This window comes from Poecilia reticulata, chromosome 12, assembly GCF_904066995.2.
Source record: "Poecilia reticulata chromosome 12, P_reticulata-male-v2, whole genome shotgun sequence".
Classification (NCBI taxonomy): Eukaryota; Metazoa; Chordata; class Actinopteri; order Cyprinodontiformes; family Poeciliidae; genus Poecilia; species Poecilia reticulata.
In genome coordinates, this window is record NC_088841.1 from 15,521,155 (window position 1) to 15,544,262 (window position 23,108).

The following is a 23,108-nucleotide window of genomic DNA, read 5'->3' on the forward strand; positions in this document are numbered from 1 at the left end:
CCCGACGAGTTAATGAATGAAGAATCAACACGTTTTAACCACTAATGTATGTAAACACTCATAAATTTCAAGATAAACTGAGACTTTTAGGTGTGTACAAGCTTTGTTGTTATAACATTATTTTCTATCTGCTGAGCCTAGTGCCTTTTGGAGATCAAGCATACAGTAACCACTATGTATTGTCATTTAAAGTACATTTTACTCTATACTTAAATTACCTATATAACGGGGTTTTACGTAGAAAAATTTTTTGTAAAAGTCTTTCTTTTCCCTGAATTAGTTTTTTTTAATTATGTCATTTATTTTTTCTATTTTAGTCTTTAGAATCTAATCTACTCATAACTTCTTTTGTCTGTCTGATGATATAATTTTTTAAGCATTAATGTTCGCTTGAGGCAGGCACCAGCACCCCTAGTAGGCTCTTACCTACTAAGCGAATGTTAGATAATGGATGGATGGATGTAATAACTAAAGCATAATCTGTTTGATTCCGTTTATGATAATTTATCTTTTTTTTATTTTCTTTTCTTTTCTTTTATTGTATTTTATTTTAATAAGAATGGCGCGTGTTTCGACATGTGAGGAACCGCCCCCTCGAGACAAGAGTGATGAGTTGCAGCCGCACCGACTCGCGCGCTCATTACACAACCGTCACCCATTGAAGCAGCAGCCCAGCAGCACGGAACTGATCTTTGCGTTTAAAAAAAAAAAAAAAACTCATTTAAGAAGGGGGAAATATGTCCTACACAAAGTTTGTTGCGTCTCTTGCTCGAGCGAAGTCGGGAAACATAAACAAAATCCGCATTTCACCTTCAAGATGTCGGTCAACTGTGGCATCCCCGAAGAGTCAGGAAGAGAAAGAGCCGCAGCGGCAGTTAGAGGGCTGCGCTGTGGTGGATGCTGCCCCAATAGAACTCATCAACCAGACCAAAAACGCCAAAGACGTGCGTCTGAACAGAATTCACATCGACTTCGACAACACCGAAGAGGCATACAAAAGTAAGAATAACATCGAGCTGCTGCGAAGTCTGCTGGTCTTCAACCTGTGTAGAATTGACATCCTTGTTGAGAAGAATAAGGAGGTGAGTTTATCTGAAAAAAGTTGTAATTCAGCTTGCAAATTGCCTGTGTGTTAAAATAAACCAGCGTTATAACCTCTCTTCCATGCTCTTTCAGCTGGTGGAACTCAGTAAGAAGCTGCTGGGTCAGCGGTTGTTTGAGAAGCTGATGAAGATGACCTTCTACGGTCAGTTTGTGGCAGGGGAAGACCATAACGCTATCAAACCTTTAATCCACAAGAACCAGGCTTTTGGCGTGGGGGCAGTGCTGGACTACAGTGTGGAAGAAGATCTGACACAAGAGGAGGCAGAGAAGAAAGAAATGGAGTAAGTATCACTCCATTGAAATACTACTGAAAAACCCATTTATTTCAGAAACTTAAACGCATTATATGGGTCAAATACGCACAAGTGAATGTTTGAAAACTTTTATTTATGTAAATAATTTTCCTCTTACATGTAATAAAAATATGACAATTAAATGTATAATATCTACACCAGACCAATGACAAAAAATAGTATTAAAACCAAAAATGTGTACTTATAGAAATGTATGCTTAGTACCTGCTTATAGGATGTTATTTTGAAAAAGGTACTTGTAATCTGAGCAATGGACGTCATCTGAACACATATTCTAATTTATTGAATATGACTGTATTGACTGAGTGTAAAGGTTGAGTTGTCTACAATGTGAATTCAGGTTTGTATTTAAGTAGTTGTACCACGGTTTAGTAAGCCTCACATGTAAAAGGAAGGCAGGCCCTTTCTTCTGTAGTTATATAACATTCTTAATAGATGCAAATCAGTTCAGACAAGTACATTGTCCTTATTTGTGCCTTAATGGGTGTGTCTGCACCTAAAACAGTCTTTCTGTCAAAGCCTTTATTGTCATTCAACAATAACACAAACGCACTAAAACTGGGAATTCAGAAGTTTATTTAAAGTCAGAGTGAAAACCATCCCTCTGCATATTTGTAACACGAGTAGTGTGATTCAGATAGCACCTGCAGGAATAACATTAATTACCACTGACACAACAAATTTCCTGAGACTCCTTCTTTACAGGAGTATGACTATGATGAGAAATTATGTCCAATAATAGCATTTAAGTATTGAGATATTTCAGCAGATCTACCATACTTAAATTGCTCAGTAATTGCTTCAGAAAGTGTTTTCTTAGGTCTTTGGTCTGTGCTTGGAGAGTCGACAACATTTCATGTTGACTGCAGCCCAACCACAGAAACAGGTTAAACCACCATCGTACTTGCATGAAATGTGGTAGAAATGAAAGAGCAACTTCGCTATTCATTACCAACTTCCCTATTTTTAAATACTAGGGGTTGCAAAAATCCAGGGAATTATTTTCATTTGGAACATTATAATTAAAAGAATTATTAGATCGTTTGGGGGGGAATATAATTTACAACCAGATCTCATGTAAGTAACCTTAGGAATGTTTAACCCATTGCTCAATTAAATGCACATGACAACCTGCAAACTGCAGGGATAGTGAGGCAGTGCCCTTACATGCTGAGCCTTCCATCATATAACAATGTAGACCGCAGGCTTTTAAGCCTGCATGTTTGAGCTCAGAGCTCAAAGTAATGGAAGGGTTGATTATGCTACTAGGCAAGTATCTGTACATATTGTACTAATGTTTTATCTTGCAATTATTACATGCCAAAATAAAATTGATTGATGTTTAAATATGATAGAGTTTGTTTAAGCGACCCCAACTGTTAGTAACTTTCTGTAATTTGCATGGGAATTTTTCCAATTTGGAATATTTTCAGAATTAGTTATCTTAACATGTAAAGTTAGGCAAAGAAACCAAAAGTTTTCCACATATTGCATTGCATTCAGAATAAAAATGTGATTTCATATTTTAAACTAAGCATATTTTTCCTTCCATAAGCTCTATAATATTTAACTGTACTGTACTTTCTGCTCTTATCTTATCTCTTCATGTATTGCTTCCGTTATGCCTCCTGATCTGTGTAATCTACAGCATGTTTTTCACCTCTTTAAAGGTCTGTAATCAAATCTTAAAGTGTTTTATACTTGTTTTCAACAACACAAGCAGTTCTTGTCCCCTATTGGCCAATCGGGACATACCTCCCTCTTCTGATTGGTTGGATCTGATATCCAGCTGGAAGAGTGGACATTATTAAAAGGCTGCCAGCGCTTAAGGCTAATGTGTTGTAACTGGATATTATACCCTCATACACTTGCAAAGAAGGATTGTGAACTGCTCTCTGGTGGCAATGAGCACAGTTTATATTTGTCCAAATGCTTTTACTACAAAAGAACAACATTTTCTGTTTTTCAGTACCTTCTTTGATAATATATCAAGACTGTTTGCCTCAATATAAAGAGAAAAGGGCAGAATATCTCAGCAAGTCAGCATAAGTCAGAATCACGTTGTTTCTCAGCACATAAGCTTCACTGTGAAAATCCAATTTATCAGTAGAAAATGTTTATTCATGCATTCTATAAAGAATAGCTGAGTCTTCTAATGCAAATCTTTATTTTCCCCAGTTCCTGTGTTTCCGAGGCAGAGAAGGAAAGCCCAGGTGTGTATATTGGTTCTCTTTAGGAATGACTTATTTATTTGAAGTTATGCAACACATCAGTTTATATGCTCCAAGTAGTAAGGAGCGGCAGGGGAGTAGGCTGACATGGTGAAAAGAGGGTTTGCCTTTCTTGGAACGATGACACTGCAAGTAAAAGCTGTTCTAGTGCAGAGTGACATGCTGGACTCTCACGCCAACATGTGCTTTTGACTGGACTGTACTGGTTGGAGCTGGTTCTCCGTTAGGTATGAGATGTCATACCAGCTGTTGCAGCAGGATGATGTTTGCTTCACGTGAAGAGTTTAACGCTTACAACACAGCTACAAGGCTTTCTCTGAAAGAAATGTTTCTCCATGTATGTTCTTGCGGTTACTCAGTCTAGCTATATTGTTATTTGTATATGTTTCATGATTTATTAAAAAAATAAAGACTTTTTCAGTCTTTTTATGCATTTAATATTTTACGTGAAATAGCTCCGCTCTTTAAGATGAAATACAATTATACTAATGATGACTTTTATCATTTTGATACAAAAGTTTGCATCAAAACTCTAGTTACTGAGTTCTAGCAACTCAGTAACTAGAACTGAGTTACAACATAATTCAGTTCTAGTTTATAAACAGTAAATTACTCCAATTGTAACCTTAGGTATGTTACAATCACAGTTGAAGTGCACTGTTTCTTCACATAAGTTGGTTAAGATCATTTTTCCTCTTTAGGTGCAGGTCATCGTGAGAAGAAGTACAAGGCCCACCGTCAATTTGGGGACAGACGTGGAGGTGTCATCAGCGCTCGCACCTACTTTTATGCCGATGAAGCCAAATGTGACAATCAAATGGAGACATTCATAAACTGTATTAAAGCATCGGGTAAGTAACATCTGAAGCAGTTAGGGAAAGAAGTATTTGTTTTTTTTTTTTTAATAAATAAAGTAAAAAAATAAATTAATTAATGCATAAAAAAGAGTGAAGAGTGCAGAGTTGATCTGAAGACTATATATTTTTACTAGTTGTGTGAAGAGCTGGTATGTAAGCAATATCGTCTGTGCAGTAGAACAAGGTCACTGTGTTATTTCTCTGAGTTTGTGATGGAGTCAAGACATTCGCTGACCAGAGCAAGGCCACCAGAAAAGCAAATATTTTGCCATCTAAAGCAGATCAAACTTCACAAACATCATTGCTGATTATGCAAACAGTATGCTGTGGATTTTTGCACGTCTGTTACTCAACATGTTTGCCGTCTCTCGTTTATTGCAACATGTTTTTTACACTGTCTGACCACTGTCGGTTGCCTATGTACTCATGTGATGACCATTAAAAAAATAAACATTAATTTTACCAATAAATGAGCAGCCATCTTTAAACCACACTGCTTCTTTATTTTAGGTGGAGCTTCAAATGATGGATTCTCTGCTATTAAAATGACTGCACTGGGACGACCACAGTTCCTTGTAAGAAGAACTTTACATCTTTTTGTATAAATAATGAGCATCATTTCACTAAATTAGCCACTTTTTTCATCTTTTGGATTACCTACCCTATTATCAAAATTAAATAAAGTTACATCCGAGTTGTTACCTGTGTCAGTCAGAACTGCAGTTGACTTTTATTACATGTTTATGGTTAAAATCTTATCTTTTGTTTAAACAGCTCCAGTTTTCAGAGGTCCTTGTCAAATGGAGGAAGTTCTTTAACTTCCTCGCTGCACAGCAAGGAAAATCTGACATGACTGCTTTGGAGAAAAGACTGGAACTGGAGCAGCTGAAGGTATTTCAGGCCTTTTTTCATGTCCCTACATGCTCACCTGGTGACGGGTGTCTTTGAATCTTCTTTTGGAACACTTCTTTTCATATATTTGTGGGATGTTTACTATTTAAACCAATTTTATTTTTTATTTGTATTGTTATATTTTGTTCTTGTAGGAAAGTTTGACTCAAATGGGTGTAGCAGCCAGAGATGACATTGAGAACTGGTTCACTGGGGAGAAGCTGGGTTTGTCAGGGTAAGATAACCTTCCATTTACTGAGAAGCAATGCCGGTACCTTTTTATCTGAATTTATTTTTTGCATTTGATATCCCCAGAACAATCGACTTGCTGGACTGGAACAGTCTGATAAATGATACGACAAAAATGTCCAATCTGCTCATGGTGCCAAATCTTGAGGTAAGTCATTGTAACTTTTATGGTGTTTCAGAGGTGAACTGGTGATAAATTGGCAGTTGTTGCAATGTATGCTGCATACCTACAAAACATTTCAATTAACAACAAAAATGCTTGTCAGATAAACCTATGTGATTAATACTCTATTTTTAAAGCAAAGCATCAGTAACAGATGGAGATATGGCATCTGTTACTCGGGAACAGAAATGTAGATGCTGGAAAGAACATCTCTTCCACTTTATGCTTGATTTCCTGTTCATTTGGTGGAAAATAATCAGATCTAAATTCACTGATGTGGAAAAAACATCTTCCTCTCCCTCCCTCCAACTAAAAAATATTGGAATCCCAGTTTAGAGAAAAAAACAGACCCCAAATATTGGAAAAACTTGTACTAATCATTATACAGCTTTCTCTGTATGACACACGCCATTGTAAGGAGTTCATATTCTTCAATAAGAGTGCTAATCACTCTGTGTTTTGGCTGTGCAGACAGGCCAGCTGGAATCTTTATCAAACAAGTTTACAGCAGAGGAGGAGAGCCAGATGAAGAGAATGCTGCAGAGAGTCGACATTCTAGCAAAGGTGAGAACTCAAAAAGATGACTGAAGTTATCACCAGTACATTAAATAAGACATAAACACGAATTGGTTATAACTTACCATAGAGGTGCTTACAGGCCCCGTTTGCCTTGTGCACGCACATCTTCAGTTACTGCTGTAATGAACCTTTATGAGAACTACTACTCTGTGCTTCAGCATGCTTTGGAGAATGGAGTGAGGCTCATGGTGGATGCAGAGCAGACGTACTTCCAACCAGCTATCAGTCGACTCACCCTGGAGATGCAGAGGAAGTTCAACAGAGAAAAGCCAGTGATTTTCAACACATACCAGTGTTATCTTAAGGTGAATGTTATTATTTATTAGGGATTTTGGAAGGTTGATATTGATTTTACAGTGTAGTTATAGATAAGGTTACTTTACTATTTTCAAAACTGGAAAATTCTGAAAGATCACTTTATTTTATTATACTTCATTTTATTCCTTACAACTTTTTATTAACATAATTTTGATGAAGTTATGGTCGCAATTTAAGGTTGTTATAAATATTTTCACCTTTTGATAACCTGAACGTTTTTCTTAATAAAAATGTATAGTCATTCAGAATATTACCTTTTTCTACAATCTTATTACAATTTGTTTCGGTTTAAATTAAATTCAATTAAAAAATAAATAACTTTCTCACAGTTACAACACATATGTTATCAAATGTTTTCATTGTGAAAAAACCCCAATATTTCCTAAAGCCTAAAAAAGACTGAGTAGTACTAATACTCATCATATTTTTCCTATTGTCAATGGTTTTCTAGGAAGCCTACGACAATGTGACTCTGGATGTAGAGCTGTCCCGACGAGAGGGTTGGTACTTTGGCGCCAAACTTGTTCGTGGAGCTTATATGTACCAAGAGAGAGCCAGAGCCCAGGAGATTGGCTACGAAGACCCAATAAACCCCGACTACGAAGCCACAAACAGGATGTACCACAAGTAAGTCTTGACTTGGTTCCCAGAACCTTTCTGTACTTCAGTCAGGTAGTTTTTGTATCCCTACCATTTGGCTTTTTGTTTGTCCAGGTGTTTGGAGTATGTCCTGGAGGAGATTGAACACAACAGAAAAGCAAATGTCATGGTTGCTACTCACAATGAGGACACCGTGAAGTTCACTCTTGAAAAGTATGTTTTTGCCTCTGTTCTGTATAAAAAATCAAAATGAAGGTTGAATATTGCTCCTTCATTAGATTCCAGATTGTGTTGAAGCATCGGACAGTTCTAATAGCTCTGATTTATGACAATATAATGTATCACAAGTTTTCAGATAACCTAATGTGTGTTTTTCCTATTTTTTCAGGATGAATGAAATGGGTCTGTCACCCACGGAGAATAAAGTTTACTTTGGACAGCTGCTCGGCATGTGTGACCAGATCAGCTTCCCGCTAGGTACGTTGCACTCAGCTCAGATACTAAAAGCAAACACTGGGTTATGAAATCACAAAGGCTTACGTCATAGCCTCAGGTGACTGCAAAGGCTCAGCTAAAACACGATCCCCACAGACGTCAGCCTAGTCACAGTCATGCGAGTCGACGACCTTTGAAAAAGACCTGCAGTGAATGTGTTGAGAGAAAACAAGTTCCTGGTGTCCTTTAGTGAAAGCTGCCAAACATTACATCACAACCTTTTGGTCAACCCAATATTACCCAGTTTGGCCTATAGTAACTCTATGCACATGATGTGGGAACTCAGAATTAAATTATGTTGTTTCTCTTTTTAATTACATACTAAATGCAAGACTTGAATCAATATTTTATAAAGCCGCATTTTGTTTGCAATTGCATCTGCAAGTCTTTGGAGGTATGTCTTTGGTTTAAATCAAGTAAGTTTTGATTTAAACCACTTTATTTAGCTCCATTCCATTTAAACTCTTTTGCTATTCCAAGAGCTGTTCCTTCAGGATTAACCTGTATTTACCACCATATCTCTTCATATGAACCCTGACAGGTTAACCTGTCCCTGCTGAAGAAAATCATGCTCACGATGCCATACATGCTCCCTGTGAAGATTGTGTGTGTGGCAATGTGCACCACACAATTTAAGGCTTTAAGAAGTTCACTCTTCTCTGATCTGACCAGAACCCCTTATTTCTAAAACAGCTTTATTCTTTATCCCTGAATTGTCTTTTGTGTTCTTTGATCGTGTAGACAAGATTTGAAAACCATGTTGCAGTCATGACACTGTATGCTCACACGGTGGCGACAGTGAGCTTTACATCTTTGTCTTTTGTTTCCGTGTTGAAAACAGGTCAAGCAGGTTTCCCAGTGTACAAGTACGTCCCATACGGCCCTGTCAATGAGGTGATCCCTTATCTGTCCCGTCGTGCTCAAGAGAACCGGGGCTTCATGAAAGGATCCCAGAGGGAGCGCAGCCTGCTGTGGAACGAGCTGACGCGCAGGTTTCTGGGTGGTCAGATTTTCTACAAGCCTGTCTACTGAAAAGCATAAAGACTGAAATATCTGTAAGCATTCCACTAGCAAACACAGTTTTCTCTGTGAGCTTTGTCTTGGAAGGCTAATCTTTAGTTGCACTGGACAGAAGAAAAATATATCCATCCATTTTCATACACCCTTGTGTAGGGGTCCGGAGGGGGGCTGGTGCCTATCTCCAGCTAACGTTCCAGGCGAGAGGCGGGGTTCACCCTGGACAGGTCGCCAGTCTGTCGTAGGGCAACACAGAGACAAACAACCATACACACACACTCACACCTAGGGACAATTTAGACAGACCAATTAACCTAACAGTTTTACTAAAGGTTGTATCAGGTGTGAGATGTTTAATGAGAAGCATATGCAAGAGACAATGTCAGACAGCTGAGTTTTAAGTGATTAACCACGAAGAAACCTAAATCAGTTCTGAAGAACGCACAAAGATTGTCTTCTAAGGAAGAGGAAATGTCGATCCTTTCAGAGGGCGAAGAAAGCATGAATGAAAATTAAAGTGTTTAGTTTGAATGCCAAAGGTGGCCTGGCTGTATAGAAACTGCTGTGCTTTAAAAGTGAAAATGCTTGTTTTTTACACCTCTTCTTTGTAGCAGTCACCTAAAAGTGCCTTGTAATTTTTACAAAACTATGAATTATGTCATTTCTTTACAACTTGTAAGTTTTGTTGCAGTACAACACTCCCAGAATCTTTTAATTTGTTGATTTGTATGTTTAATATTGCTGACTTTTTCTTGAAGCAATTCAAGAAAGTTTTTTTCTGGACTATTATAGTACTGATAAAATAAAAATGGTTTAAATATTAAATATTGTTTATTTCCATGTTTGGTTTAATGGTTGGTTTTGTAAGTTGAATCAGAGTATCACTGTGTTTTTTAGTGAACAAGTCTTTGAAAGAGTGACTCCTATCAGGGATGCATTCCTCACTGGTGACAGGTATTAGAAGTTGTTAATTACATTTTCAGCGAAATGCTTGAGATGTTCTTGTTATCAAACAGTGATAGCATTCATCTAAAGGAAGAACAAAACATTAACTATCATGTTTCAGTATAACTAAGCCTTTTGAGAACACTGAATAAAATGTTTTTTCTGGAAATGTTTTCGTGGAACAGTGGCCCGGTTAAATGAACTGAACTATGGGTGACATTGCTGTTCTTAGAAAAACCGGTTGTATCGGATGATCAGTTTTATTGCTTTCCAAAACTGACTCAGAAGTTTTGATGTAAAGGTTACAATTGAGAAGCAGGAAATGTGTTTAATCCAAATTCTATTCCATTCAGAAACTGTCGATGTGACAAAAAGCTTGGACATAAATAAATGTTTAAGTTTCAGCAACAGTTGTCACAACTGTAAACATGTAAACTAGCAATATTTTCAACCCCTTTCATTATTGGCAATGGACCACTTTCACAATATGCTTATTAATCTGATGTTTGTGTTTTTTTGTGTGCCTTTAACACCTTTTTAAATTGAAGTTTATATTTTTATGTGCTTTGTTGTTGTGAATTATGAACTTAAGAAAATAAAATTGCATTAAAATACCTGGATTATTTTTACGTTATATTTGACTTAAATGGTACCCGGATCAAATTCCCCACATATATTTCTGCTGTGGGGTTATGCAGTATTTTGTTTCAGCACCACTCATGCGTATATATGTACATTTTGCTCATCTTTGTCAGGATGGGGTGGTAGGTGACGGTGAGGAGAGACGCTGAGACCCAGATAAGATGAGGAATATGATAGTTTTAATGAATAATAAAGCTCAAACAGTCCAGGAACAGGCAGCACGGCAGAGAGTAGCACACAGCTAATACCGGTAGCAACTGATAACTAGAGACTGAAAACAAGAGCAAAGCTAACCAGGACTTATCGGTTCTACTGGAGAGTAACAACTTACATTCGACGTATCTACAACGAACAGCGTTAGACAGCAACAGACAAAGATCCGACGAACACAGACAACAGGTGAGACTAAATACACATGGGGTAATCAAGGGAACGAGACACACCTGGGAGACAATCAACGGGGAAGACGCAGAGACAGGACTCACAGGGAACAGGATCACACTGGAAAACTCAAAAATAAACACACAGAAACACGGATCATGACAATCTTGCATTAAACAGTCGTTGGGTTCCTACTGTCAAACTACTGAAACAAACATGAATCAGCCAGAGACATCACCAACTGAGGCTGTACCTGTAATCTGATACCTGATAGCAAAACAAGTATGCCTTGTGTTCAATATCTGGAGAATGTGTGCATTCATGTGTGTGTGTGTGTGTGTGTGTGTGTGTGTGTGTGTGTGTGTGTGTGTGTGTGTGTGTGTGTGTGTGTGTGTGTGTGAGACCCTGTAAGGATAAGCATGTATAACCAATGGATGGATGAATCTATCGGCTTTGTTTGTTAAAAAGTTTTGTTGCAGCTTCTCAGTTGGATTTACTACTTTGACTAGGCCAGTGGCCCTGGGCAGTTTGGCTATTATTTCCCAATAAGTACGTTTTGTCCCAACTTGGTAAATTTTTTCTGAAACACAAACTTTGTAACAGTTGCCTTTGGCGCTTGTTGTTATTCAAAACCAATCCAAGCCTTTTGTTTTGCAACAAACATAATGAACCAATTGGTGTTAAAATATATGAGCAAGACTTGGAATATACTGCAAGTAATGCACGCAGTCATACTTAAGGACAATCTAAATAGATCAATCAACCTAACAATCATGTGTTTGGACTGAGGGAAGAAGATGGATTACCCACGCATTCATTGGGAGAACATGCTAACTCTATGCAGAAAAACCTCAGGTTGGGTTTCAAACCCACAATCTTCTTGCACCAACATTAACAGCTGGTAGCCCTGTTTAATGTCCCCAATGTACTTGTAGCTCTAATAGCATAAAATGGTCATGCATCCCTGTATCATTCACAATTAGCACTGCTTTGTAAGTGTCAAGAAATGTGTAGCTATGACACAAAAAATTTGAAAACGTTCAGGAGATACACATACCTTTGTAAGGTGGTAACAAAAAGATAAAATATTTTAAAGGGGTGGTAAAAAAAATTTTTTACAGGGTAAATAATCTGATAATCAGGCCATGTCATGCTTTTATTTTCATGCTCATGAGCCAATCTGATATCCACACAAAAGGTTAGCTGTCTCTAAGATGTTGCTTTTGGCATCTGCAAGGGAGCCACACTGTCTCTCCAGTATATATGATTCTTTTTCTTTGCTATAAACAATGCATTGACTCAGTAGTCTGACGGAGCTTTACTCTAATCATTTACTGTGATCTGTTTGTGAGTGTAGGATTTTGTAAGCTCTTATATCATGCACATGGTATTAATTTACCTGATATTTTCACTTTAACAGTGCTTGGATAAGATTTTTTCCATTACAAGGGCTACATTGACATGTTAACCTCAATAAACAATATCCATCCATCCATTCATTTTCTTTCACCCTTGTCCCTCAGTGGGGTCGAGAGGGTTGCTGGTGCCCATCTCCAGCTAACGTTCCGGGCGAGAGGCGGGGTCACCCTGGACAGTTCGCCAGTCTGTCGCAGGGCAACACAGAGACACACAGGACACACAACCATGCACACACACTCTCACACCTAGGGACAATTTAGAGAGCCCAATTAACCTGACAGTCATGTTTTTAGACTGAGGGAGGAAACCGGAGTACCCGGAGAAAACCCACGCATGCACAGGGAGAACATGCAAACTCCATGAAGAAAGACCCCAGGCCGGGAATCAAACCCAGAACCTTCTTGCTGCAAGGCAACAGCTCTACCAACTGCGCCACTGTGCAGCCTCAATAAACAATATCATACAGTAAAATACTTCAATAAAGTCATCATGGATAGTCTTGATTGGAGCTTAGCAGAAATTCTTAGTCTCTGGCTGTATAGAGTTGAAGACCCATTGGTCTAACGTAAAATAAATCGGCAAATGTATTTGCTCATCCGTCCTACTAATTGAATTAAGTTCTTCTAATTACTTTCATAGCCAAATAAATAAAGCAGTCTGCAGACTTGCTGACTGCTTTTAAAATATTTATAAATGATTGGGTTACACTCAGGAAGTCAGTGAACAGGATGTCACCTGCTCAATAAGTTCAGTCATAACACACCCTTGGATAACTATTAGCAATAATAAACCAAATTGGAAGCGATTGGGCTTGATAGGAACTCACCAGAAATCAGTAGGTCGTACAAAATCACAGAAGGGGTTCAGTGGATGGTGAGGCACATGTTGAAATTTCTGTAGAGTCAACAACACAGCACAGTCTGTGGAGAGCTCAATAGAATGGATTTTTATGGCCAAACAGCTGCATCCATGCCCCACACTGCCAAGTGTGACGCTAAGCATGGATGCTGTGGCGTAAAACATAAGTGCAAAAAATAAGGTTCACAAAGATATGGACGAGTGTTCTTGGTGTAGACCAGTGGTCCCCAAACTACGGCTCGCGGGCCGGATACGGCCCGCCACCACTTTTGATCCGGCCCACTGAACAAAACCAGAGAGCATTTAGATTTTTTTTTATTTACCGCATTTTCTGGAATATAGGCCGTTTATATGTGGATTTTTCTTCAACCACCAGGGGGCTCTTTAGCAGGAAATGAATCATTGGAAGTCTGGTTACTTGCACGCCAATATTGAGCCAAAAGCAGCAAAATGAGTAGGAAACAGATCAGATATCTTTGGAAAGTTTATTTTTCAAAGGGGAAAAGGCCCAGAGAAGAGACAGGAGAATGGATTTATCCCGGACCGGTAGGTGAGTCCCACATTACAAGCAGCTCTGCGTAACATGCGGCGACCAGCTGCTAATGAGGCAATGAAGCTTCAAACTGCTTCGCCACATAGAGACCAAGCAGGCTGTGGATATAAGCAACACTTCAGGTGTTATTGTCTCTCATCACTTGATTTGCAGAGAAACAAGCTCAGGGCTCCGTTAGTCATTATCGTGAGTTAAAATTTTCACAAAAGTAAAATGTTCGTTTTTGTGGCGCTTCTGTATCTTATTTTGAAGGGATATGTAAACGTTACCATAGCGACCAGAGAGCGTTTGGGCAGTGGACAAGAGGAGACGAGTAGAGCTTGTGAGTCTTAAGTCTGGTTTTTGTCGGCCGATTCTCTAAACCTCTGTGACCACAGAGCTGATAAAAGTCCAACAGGCTCGATCGGTTTGTGTTCAGCCACACGGCATGAACCGATTCCAGTAACGAACATCCCGATTCCAGCGGATAATTTAGTAAAACCCCCAACATAGCGGGAATTTAAACTAACCAAACACGGATGGCGATGTAGAAACATTAGTGATAGTTTTTTGAGTAATTTTAAGAGATAAAAGATGTAACAAAAAGAAAACGCGGTGGAGAAAAGACGACGGTAAGCAGCCGCTCTATTTGCTGCACTATGATTTGGAGGTGACTGTTTTTTCATAGTTAACATTTTTAACTGATTAAACATAATAATGACCTTTAGATTTAATAATAAACATTTCCACATATCCACCGGACTCTCAGTTGCGCGATATGTCAGCTGTTTGGGATTCCCCTCTGTTCTGACGTCACCGCGCTTTTTGATTGGCTACCTGTCACATTCAGCAGTTTGTATTCTCGTTCCCAGTCAGGGAAAACCCCACAGGCTGCGATAAAAGGGCCAAGACAACCCAAATAGGGAATGTTCAGTATTTAGTGGGAATACCAACACGCAGAAGCCTTATCTGACGGTTCATCTCCCCGCCCCCTCTCCCCACCGGTCCGCGGTAATAAACAGGTTGGGACCACTGCTTTAGCACATGCTAAAGCACTGCTTTAGTAGCAACACAAAGGATCAGCACTTTGACTGTTACAGTTTCCGTTCAGAAACTACCGTAATTAGTTCTGTTAAATCTAATCTTGGCAACTTTTTCTTTTTCAACCGTAATAAATGTGATATTCAATTGACCTGTTATGACTCAGACGTAGGCTGTCCGCCCCCCTCTGCTGCTGCTGCATGTTGTGGAAAACCTGGAGCGGCAGAGATATCTGCGGCTTATGTATGTTTACTGGTTTAAGAAAAAAAAAAACTTTGGGGTTGTGGCTCATAGTCCGGTGCGGCTAATAGTTCGGAAAAGACAGGCTATAATCCTTCCTGGATTTTTTTTCTGTGAAGAACCCAGAGAGGGTTATTTGGTTATTATTTATTTCATGAATAGTGTTATTATTTATTTCCTGACTTGTTCTGTGAAGAACCCAGAGAGGGTTATTTGATTGTGTTTTCTGGAAAACAATATATTTTTACATTTAGGCAATCCTGCAATCGTCACACTTTTTCTGATACAAACTGACTCCTGCCCCCAGCAGAGAAGGAAAAAGTTATATGGCCCTCACAGGAAAAAGGTTTGAGGACCCCTGGTGTAGACGAATCTGCACTGATTTACACAGAGGCTTGACTTCAAGGTTATAAAACACTTTTTGGATGAAATACAGTGGAAACTGCCTGACCTCACGAAGAGGCTTCTGAAAAAACAACCAAAACTTCTTATAACACCGTTCAAGGAAATATCAAAAAGACTTCCGAGAATTATTGTAGGTCTTATACATAAAAAGGAGGACTACATCACACAGCATCTGGATTAAGAATATGATGTAACTTCACTTCATGCATTAAGGCAGATAATCAAATGCTTATGGCAAAGTAGTGTAGCAGAATGAGGAATATCAGAGTATTTAACAATGCCATCTTAATTATTGATGTACTTAAAACACATTTTACTTTCCAAAGTTTTTTCTTCCTAGTGTGATATTAATCGTGTCAACATATTTTTATATTTTTTTTAAAGGATGCCTTGTGACTTACTTTTAAAGATCACAGATAACGTCGTAAATTCCTCCGTGTCAAAGATCTGAAGAAGTATCCTGCAGCTAAAACCTGTCTGTCACATTCAGGCTTTGTGGGAGGAGATCTGATTTCTTCGACTGCTCACAACCAATGAGATGTAACCTACGAGAAAAGTTAACAGCGTGAAGAGAGAGGTTGCTTTCAATTTGGAGTAGGTACAGTAATCAGAGTCGCTCCTCTAATGTTACCTCCTCTGGGTAAGTTCAAAGGTTTTTGCTCAGTTGTTTGCTTGTACTGAATGCGTCTCGTAGTTTACAAGGCTGTTTTTATTGCTTTTTGAGGAAAGCTTTCAAGACTTTGTGCGTAGGCTTTAATCCAAAAGAGCAGAGTAAATTAACATAAAACGCATGCTAAGTTTTATGACTTTTAAAAGAAATATTGTATTAAATATTGACAGTGGATTATTATGTAATTAGAAAACAAGTTAGAGTATTAAGTCCAACAGACACACCTACTCAGATGAGACTGCCAGCTTGAAATGCCTATTTTATCAGGCATCAGTTCACTGTGTGCAGTGAAAATCAGTTTAGTTTTTATCTTGTTACTCATCGAACGTGTCTGTAGTATTTGATTGTTTGGGTTCGTTTTGGAATAAGAATGATTGTCCCTTCTTTTGTTGTTCTTGTTAAAACTTGAAATTTAAGGACAGTGTACATGTTTCCAGTATCAACATGAGGGCTGTGTGCTCTATTCGACAAAAAACAAAGACTTTGAATTTCTCTTTCTTATCTTTAGTCTTTGTCTCTCCTTTTCCCATGAAGACTTTTTCTTTTTAGCAAATGTAAATGTTATAACACATAGTTAAAGAAGGATAATATTATAATTTGAAAATGTTTTGCTGGCATATTTTGGCTGCAGTGCAGCTTTGTATTGGGTAAAATGAGGATTACATGTTCTCTCCAATTTCATTTTCAGGTTTGCATTTTGCATTTAATAATGTTTAACAAAGGATTTAAATGCACAGCGGTGGTGCGGCGGCTGATGCCATGGGTTGTGTTGACCAAGGTAATGTTGGTCCTCTACTGTTTGACAATGACACGCCAAGTGAATATAAGGTAAATTAAATAAATGCATTTCAATGATGTCAGTCAATACACAAATGCACTCATCATGGGTATAAATCATATTAATTGGTTGTAGAATTATTTGATTAGAATTTTTGTTTTCCAGGGTGGACTAATCATACTATGAGATTGTTTCAAAAGTTTAGATTTATTTTGTTTCATTGTTTAATCCACACCGGATCAAAATGTTACATAAAGGTTCAAATAGACAGCCTAATTAATGTAAACCTAAATAAATCTTAGTGAGCTGTTTTTTTCAATATGCACTTATTGCAATTGTCAGCAATTATCTGCCATAATACAGTACTAGTTGGATTTTGATCACTCTTTTTGGCAGAAGTGGTGGAGAGTTGATTTAAATTGTTTGATTTGTTGGCACTGATCCATCTGTTAAACATTTTCCACAGATTAGTTTGGCTCATGGCTTTCCAAAAGCTCAAAGCTATCTGACTTTATCCATCCCAAAAGCAGTTTGGATTTGTTTGGGAACTTTGTCCTATTAGAAAATATAGCTGCTGTATTCAGTTTCCAACCAACTGCCTCAAATTGTCACCCTTGTACAAAATTACATTTGTAACAACTTTCATAAACACTCTGAGTCATAATTCTGCTGAAAAGACGAGGGACGTCATCTCCAGAGAAACACGTTTCCCAGTGTTATAAATTAACAGGTTGAGAAAGAATCCTTTCAAGATTTGAAGAAATTCCAGTTGCCCACATGGTCAAGAAAATATCCGCTAGAGACAAGGTTTATGGTAAGAAGAAATAAACATGAAGCCACTTGACACCAGTGACAAGAACTGTGCTTGGATGAGTCAGGCAGAGGCTTTAAAATCATAAAGCACCGTAAAAACTGTACGTGGTGGTGGTGGCAGCATACTGTGTGGCTGTTTTGCTACAAGTGGTTTATTGTTCAAAGTGGGTGTATTGATAAAACTCTTCAACTTTATCTAAAATTAATGCTAGGAGTAAAAAATGTGGACAGAATCAGAACAATAATTCCAGAACCCTGATTAAAAGTGTATTTAGAAAAGGGAAAAGCGGAGTAATGGTAAGGTGTGACCAATATGGCCCCACACTTCGGTCTTGATACAAGTGGGAGCAAACAACTCAAAAACCCAAACGGCAGAATGATCAAATTTAGAGTATTTTATTACAAAAAGGTCACTTTTAGTAGTGACACAATAAAACAGTCCTTTTCGTCTTAATAAAATCCAAAGTTCAGTAATTATCCTTAAAGGAAGTCAATAATCGGAGGTCACCAGTTGGGCTCCACTCATCCCGCTGCTCCAGGTGACGGCAATCTGCCCATAAGGCGCTCACTTGCGGATCCTCAGCGGACTCTGCGACGCTCCGGCATTGTTCCGCTCTTCGGCGTGCCACGCCCCTTTTCAGACTGACCCAGAGGCGCGGACAGGTTCCCTTCTGCCCCGATACTCTGCACTGAGCCGTCGGCGCTCCGCGCCTGGCGTGCAGATTCCATCCGTCCTTCGCTCGGCGGCGCATCCGTCTCTTGCAATCACAGGATCAGTCTTCACCCTTCTCCTTCCATCTAGGCTCCTTTTATTCTGGCTTCAATCAGCCTCTGTCGACCCCTGAGCGCACTGATTACGGAACGCAATCAGTGCGCTCCGCCTCCTTAAACGGCCGCCTTCAGCCCAGCGCGTTTGTGTTGTTAAAGGGGAAAACAAAAAAAACAAAACATGCAAAGCACAACAAAAAAATTAAAAGAAAAGAAAAACAATCATATTTTCCCCTGTGCAACAAAGGCTTACACTGAACATATACACTCAAAAACTGGGTCTGTGTCAGCAACCAGCTCATTTTCATTTCTACCGATCCTGCCAAGAAGATCGTCAAAAATCCAGACAGAATTATGACAGAACCATGTTGATGGCGACAAAAAGTGCAAAGGCAAAGAACAACATTCAAAGAGGGTTTTATATCTCACAAAGTATGTATAGTCAACAAAAAGTATAATTTTGACTCTGTGTGTGGATAGAAGAAAATCCACAATTTTCAAATTCCAGGTTAGAAATTAATAAAGACGTGTACTATCATTTCAAATAAATTATTGAAAGTCCTAAATGAATCTGAGCTTAATGGCCTAAAGTGTATGTAAATTTCTGACTACAGAAGCAGTAATCCTACTTTTTGTTTCACTCAAAGTCCCACACAGGAAAAGACGTGTCCCCTCAGCATGGCAAAGACAAGTCCGGGCAAAATCACTGGAAGCCCTGACTCTAAGCAGGACTGCTCTCCCAAAGTGAACATCATGTTCATGAAGACTCATAAAACGGCGAGCAGCACCATCCTCAACATCCTCTACAGGTTTGGGGAAAAGCACAAGCTCAAGTTTGCCCTACCTAACAGACGCAATGATTTCTGCTACCCGCAGCCATTCCTGTGCTCCCAGGTGAAGGACTACAGGCCAGGGGAGTGCTTTAACATCCTTTGCAACCACATGCGGTTCAACTATCAAGAAGTGTCCAAACTCTTGCCTCCAAACACATTGTATGTCACCATCCTACGTGACCCGGTGCATCTCTTTGAGTCAGCTTTCCATTACTTCCAGAAAATAATTCCTCTTACTTGGCGCATTAGTGGAAATAACAAACTGACTGAGTTTCTGAACAATCCAGAGGCCTTCTACAGTCTGGAAGCTATTAACTCATTCTACCTTAAAAATTTGCTGTTTTTTGACTTTGGTTTCGATAACAACCTTAAAGCCAATGACCCTCGTGTCATGAAGGAGATTCTGTATTTATCCAAACTTTTTCATCTGGTTCTTATAGCAGAATACTTTGAGGAATCTCTGATTCTTCTTAAGGATTTACTTTGCTGGTCCATGGAGGACATCCTGTACTTCAAGCTCAATGTTCGAAGGACCTCATCCGTGTCTCGTCTGGATCCTGAGACGAGAGCCAAAGCCTTACAGTGGAACTGGGCTGACTGGAAACTCTATCAACACTTCAATGCTACTTTCTGGGAGAGAGTCGAGGCATATGGAAGAACAAGAATGGAACGAGATGTAAATGAGCTGAGGAGAAGAAATGCAGAGATGAGGGCCACCTGCATTGAGGGTGGCGATGCAGTTGAAGCTCATAAGATTAAAGACACACGTTTCAAGCCTTGGCAGCCCATTGGAGAGAAATCCATTATGGGATACAACTTGAGAAATGACATTAATCCTGAAAGCAGGAAAATATGTGCAAAAATGCTTACGCCTGAGATCCAGTACTTATCAGACTTGGGAGTAAACCTCTGGGTGACTAAACTATGGGGTTGGTTGAAAGATTATATTTTATAAGTGCCTTGTCTTATTTGTATATTTTGACTTAATTTTGAAAATGTTTTAAGATGGAATTAAACAACTTAAGTTGGATGTCCATTTCACAAACCGTATGTTTATAATTTAAAATGTCAGTTCTTGTCGCCTGAATTAGTTAATTTCTCTACAAAAAAAAGTTGGGTTTGCTGCACTTACATTTTTTTTTACATTGCAAGCTTTTACAAGAAGATTAAAATAAACATATTTGTTATGTCTGTTTGTTAAATGTATAATGCATTAAAACTAAAAACTATTAAGAGCTAAATAAGTGAGTCATTTCAGACATCTTGAATGATTAAAAATTGTAGTTTCTGACTGTTTCATTAATGAATTTCAGTTTAAAGTGTAAATTTACTCCCTTCTTTAGCATCTAAACAGCCAGAGGTTTAAATGCTAAACCTCTGATTGGGCAGAGAGTATTTCTTCCCACTGCGGTATTGTGTTAGTTGGGCAAGATATGTGTTTTCTATCCATAAGGATTGATTTCAGTCTGTGTCTATTAAGAATTTTAATAAAAGTTTGGCATAAAACGTAATTACAGCCAAAATCCGATTCATTATTTATTTTTGCCATGGGCTATACTGATTTTGTTCAAGAAATATGGAGAGGTTTATTTTCATATCTAGCGAGTACTGTAGTATGTATGAATTGTTCTGCACAGAAAAGAGATGTCTTAAAACACAATTTGAGCTATGAAGCCTTTCATAGACAACTTCCTGTTATCTATTGAAGGGAAAAAAAAGGAGAACATTTGCATTCTCAATAGCATGGTTAGCATCTCTTTGCAAACCAAATATATTTTAGGTGCAGGAAAAAGGGAGTCTCTCAGCAAGGTGTCCATGCAGGAACAAGCACTGAATCAAAGTCAGTCTTTCATTGATAATTTATCAGTCTGTTGTGTTTTTTTCTTTGTCAGCATTCAGAGTTCTGGCCAAAACTAAATGCCTTTTCCAGTGCAAGTGCTCATCCGGACCCTGGTGCTACTTTGTGTAGATGGGTAGACTAAACAATAAGTGATTAAAAAAACCATGGCTAGAACTGTTATGGGTTTTTATTACGCATGGTGTTAGTGAGACACCTGGAGGACTAATACTCACCTGCATGCAAAGCCTCCAGATGGTGTGGCCAATCTCACATAGCCTACTATTATTACCAGTTACCTCGCATTAATGTGATTTTTACTTGGGCAATAAATTAAATTATTGCACCTCTGTGTTGTTTTGCAAAAAAATATTATGGTTAGTGTTATTCAAAGCATGTATTGAGTTTATATTGTTATATTCTCTACATTATACTAAAACAATATTAGTATGGTTGGGTTTAATACCATTTCATGTTCAGTCATTAGTCTAACAGTTCAGGACGCCCCCTTGTGGATTTAAATAATCCCTTCACTCCTTTCAGGCCTCCACTTCCCCGAGCTAGCCGAATCTGATTCAGAAAACCTCACCTGCACATAGACCCCCTCCTTCAGGAACAAAAATGGAAACTGATCTTAAAGAGTTTTTGATTCCCAGACAGAACATTGGCTAAAACAAAAACGTGAAGGCTGATTTATACTGACCTGTATTGTTTTGGATAATTAGCTTTCTCTGATATACATTTTATGTTTTTCTTGTTTATAATTGCAGAAATTCAAGCTAAGTGTCTGTGTATATGACAGGAATTTTTAACTATAAAGACAAAGATGTAGCAATTAGACAAAGGGATAGATGTAAATAATTTACTATTCTTATTTCCTCCTACTACTTATTCACACTAGGGAAAGACTGGGATCAAATCCCATAGTTTTCCAGACTGCATGGGAACCTTAGTAACAGTACAACAGGTTTTCTTGTAAGAGTAAAGCAGTTACTTTATCAAATGCAATCGAGACACTTTTGACGATTTTACATAGCCATTTAAGTTATCAAGAACACATCCATCCATTTTCTTGCACCCTTTTTCCCTCAGTGGGGTCGGGAGGGGTGCTGGTGCCCATCTCCAGCCAACGTTTCGGGCGAGAGGCAGGGTACACCCTGGACTGGTCGCCAGTCTGTCGCAGGGCAACACAGAGACACACCGGACACACAACCATGCACACACACACTCACACCTAGGGGCAATTTGGAAAGGCCAATTAACCTGACAGTCATGTTTTTGGACTGTGGGAGGAAACCGGAGTACCCGGAGAACATGCAAACTCCATGCAGAAAGATTGGGACCGGGAATCGAACCTAGAACCTTCTTGCTGCAAGCCAACAGCTCTACCAACTGCGCCACTGTGCAGCCGCTATCAAGAACACAAGAAAAAAAAATCAAAACCCTGCACGATATTGAAACACGTTTAATACAACAATTTACAATCTGAAGACAATGAAATCAATAGAAACATCTGCAAGGTAAAGGACGAGCTTTGATCCATCTCCCTGGTGGTCGGGACAGCCTTTCAGCCTATGCAGGTCCTCTCAGAGCCTCCTCCAGCCTGGGCATGACTTAGTGCACATTGTCCAAGATGACAGCTGCTTCATTCAGGTGCTGAATCCAGGAATATATGGTGACAGAAACTAGACAACACATTAGCACTGCAGCCTTATAAAAACCCAGGGTGGCGTCTTATTCTTCGTTCTCATAGTTGTGCTTGATGTGTTTCCATAGTTTCTGTAACGAGTCACAATGAGGTAATATTAGACACTTCATAAAAACAGGCGAAACTTATCCAACGGTCATTAACAGACTCGGTTAGCCAAGCTACGCTAACACTAGCTTCGTCCTCTCCTCACAAGGTCAGCACCGATAAAAACAACCAGGGACGGACTTACCCCGCGGTTCATCTGCTCAAAAATCGCGTCACCGCCTTGGTCAAACACCCGCTCAAATAAGACAGCTCCAACCATGATGGTCACAGCGAAGGTGGACGTCCTCCTGAAGAGAAGATTGTAGACGGTCTTAGCCAGCGCCATGTCGTCGGTGTAATGTGCACTGCGCAATAGCGGAAGTGGATACACAT

General features: G+C 38.9%; 3 protein-coding genes across 8 annotated transcripts; 2 read left to right on the top strand and 1 right to left on the bottom strand.

Moving 5' to 3' along the window:
• Positions 1–629: 629 nt before the first annotated feature.
• prodha (proline dehydrogenase (oxidase) 1a) lies at positions 630–10,383 on the top strand. Of its 2 annotated transcripts, XM_081614084.1 has the most exons (15): positions 630–1,082; positions 1,177–1,385; positions 3,597–3,631; positions 4,351–4,500; positions 5,017–5,081; positions 5,281–5,397; positions 5,553–5,632; positions 5,713–5,794; positions 6,281–6,373; positions 6,547–6,693; positions 7,158–7,333; positions 7,421–7,519; positions 7,695–7,783; positions 8,643–8,856; positions 8,975–10,383. In XM_081614084.1, exons 1-14 carry the CDS (start codon positions 738–740, stop codon positions 8,831–8,833), a joined length of 1,878 nt encoding a protein of 625 aa, XP_081470210.1. In that variant the 5' UTR covers positions 630–737; the 3' UTR covers positions 8,834–8,856; positions 8,975–10,383. The 2 variants fall into 2 exon arrangements, with proteins under 2 accessions (XP_081470210.1, XP_008422440.2); XM_008424218.3 differs by having other exon boundaries at positions 8,643–10,383.
• A 143-nt stretch (positions 10,384–10,526) lies between these two features.
• Positions 10,527–20,654, top strand: gal3st1b (galactose-3-O-sulfotransferase 1b). 5 transcript variants are annotated; one of them, XM_081613424.1, is made up of 4 exons: positions 10,527–10,804; positions 15,772–15,879; positions 16,640–16,779; positions 18,958–20,654. In XM_081613424.1, the coding sequence occupies exons 3-4, from the start codon at positions 16,661–16,663 to the stop codon at positions 20,096–20,098; spliced, it is 1,260 nt and encodes a 419-aa protein (XP_081469550.1). In that variant the 5' UTR covers positions 10,527–10,804; positions 15,772–15,879; positions 16,640–16,660; the 3' UTR covers positions 20,099–20,654. The 5 variants fall into 5 exon arrangements, with proteins under 5 accessions (XP_081469550.1, XP_081469549.1, XP_017163197.1 ...); XM_081613423.1 differs by having other exon boundaries at positions 10,528–10,804; positions 15,772–15,921; XM_017307708.2 differs by having other exon boundaries at positions 10,528–10,804; positions 15,772–16,779.
• A 1,773-nt stretch (positions 20,655–22,427) lies between these two features.
• uqcr10 (ubiquinol-cytochrome c reductase, complex III subunit X) lies at positions 22,428–23,097 on the bottom strand. Its single transcript, XM_008424212.2, has 2 exons — positions 22,921–23,097; positions 22,428–22,759 (listed from the first exon to the last, which is right to left on the bottom strand). The coding sequence occupies exons 1-2, from the start codon at positions 23,059–23,061 to the stop codon at positions 22,715–22,717; spliced, it is 186 nt and encodes a 61-aa protein (XP_008422434.1). The 5' UTR covers positions 23,062–23,097; the 3' UTR covers positions 22,428–22,714.
• Positions 23,098–23,108: the final 11 nt, after the last annotated feature.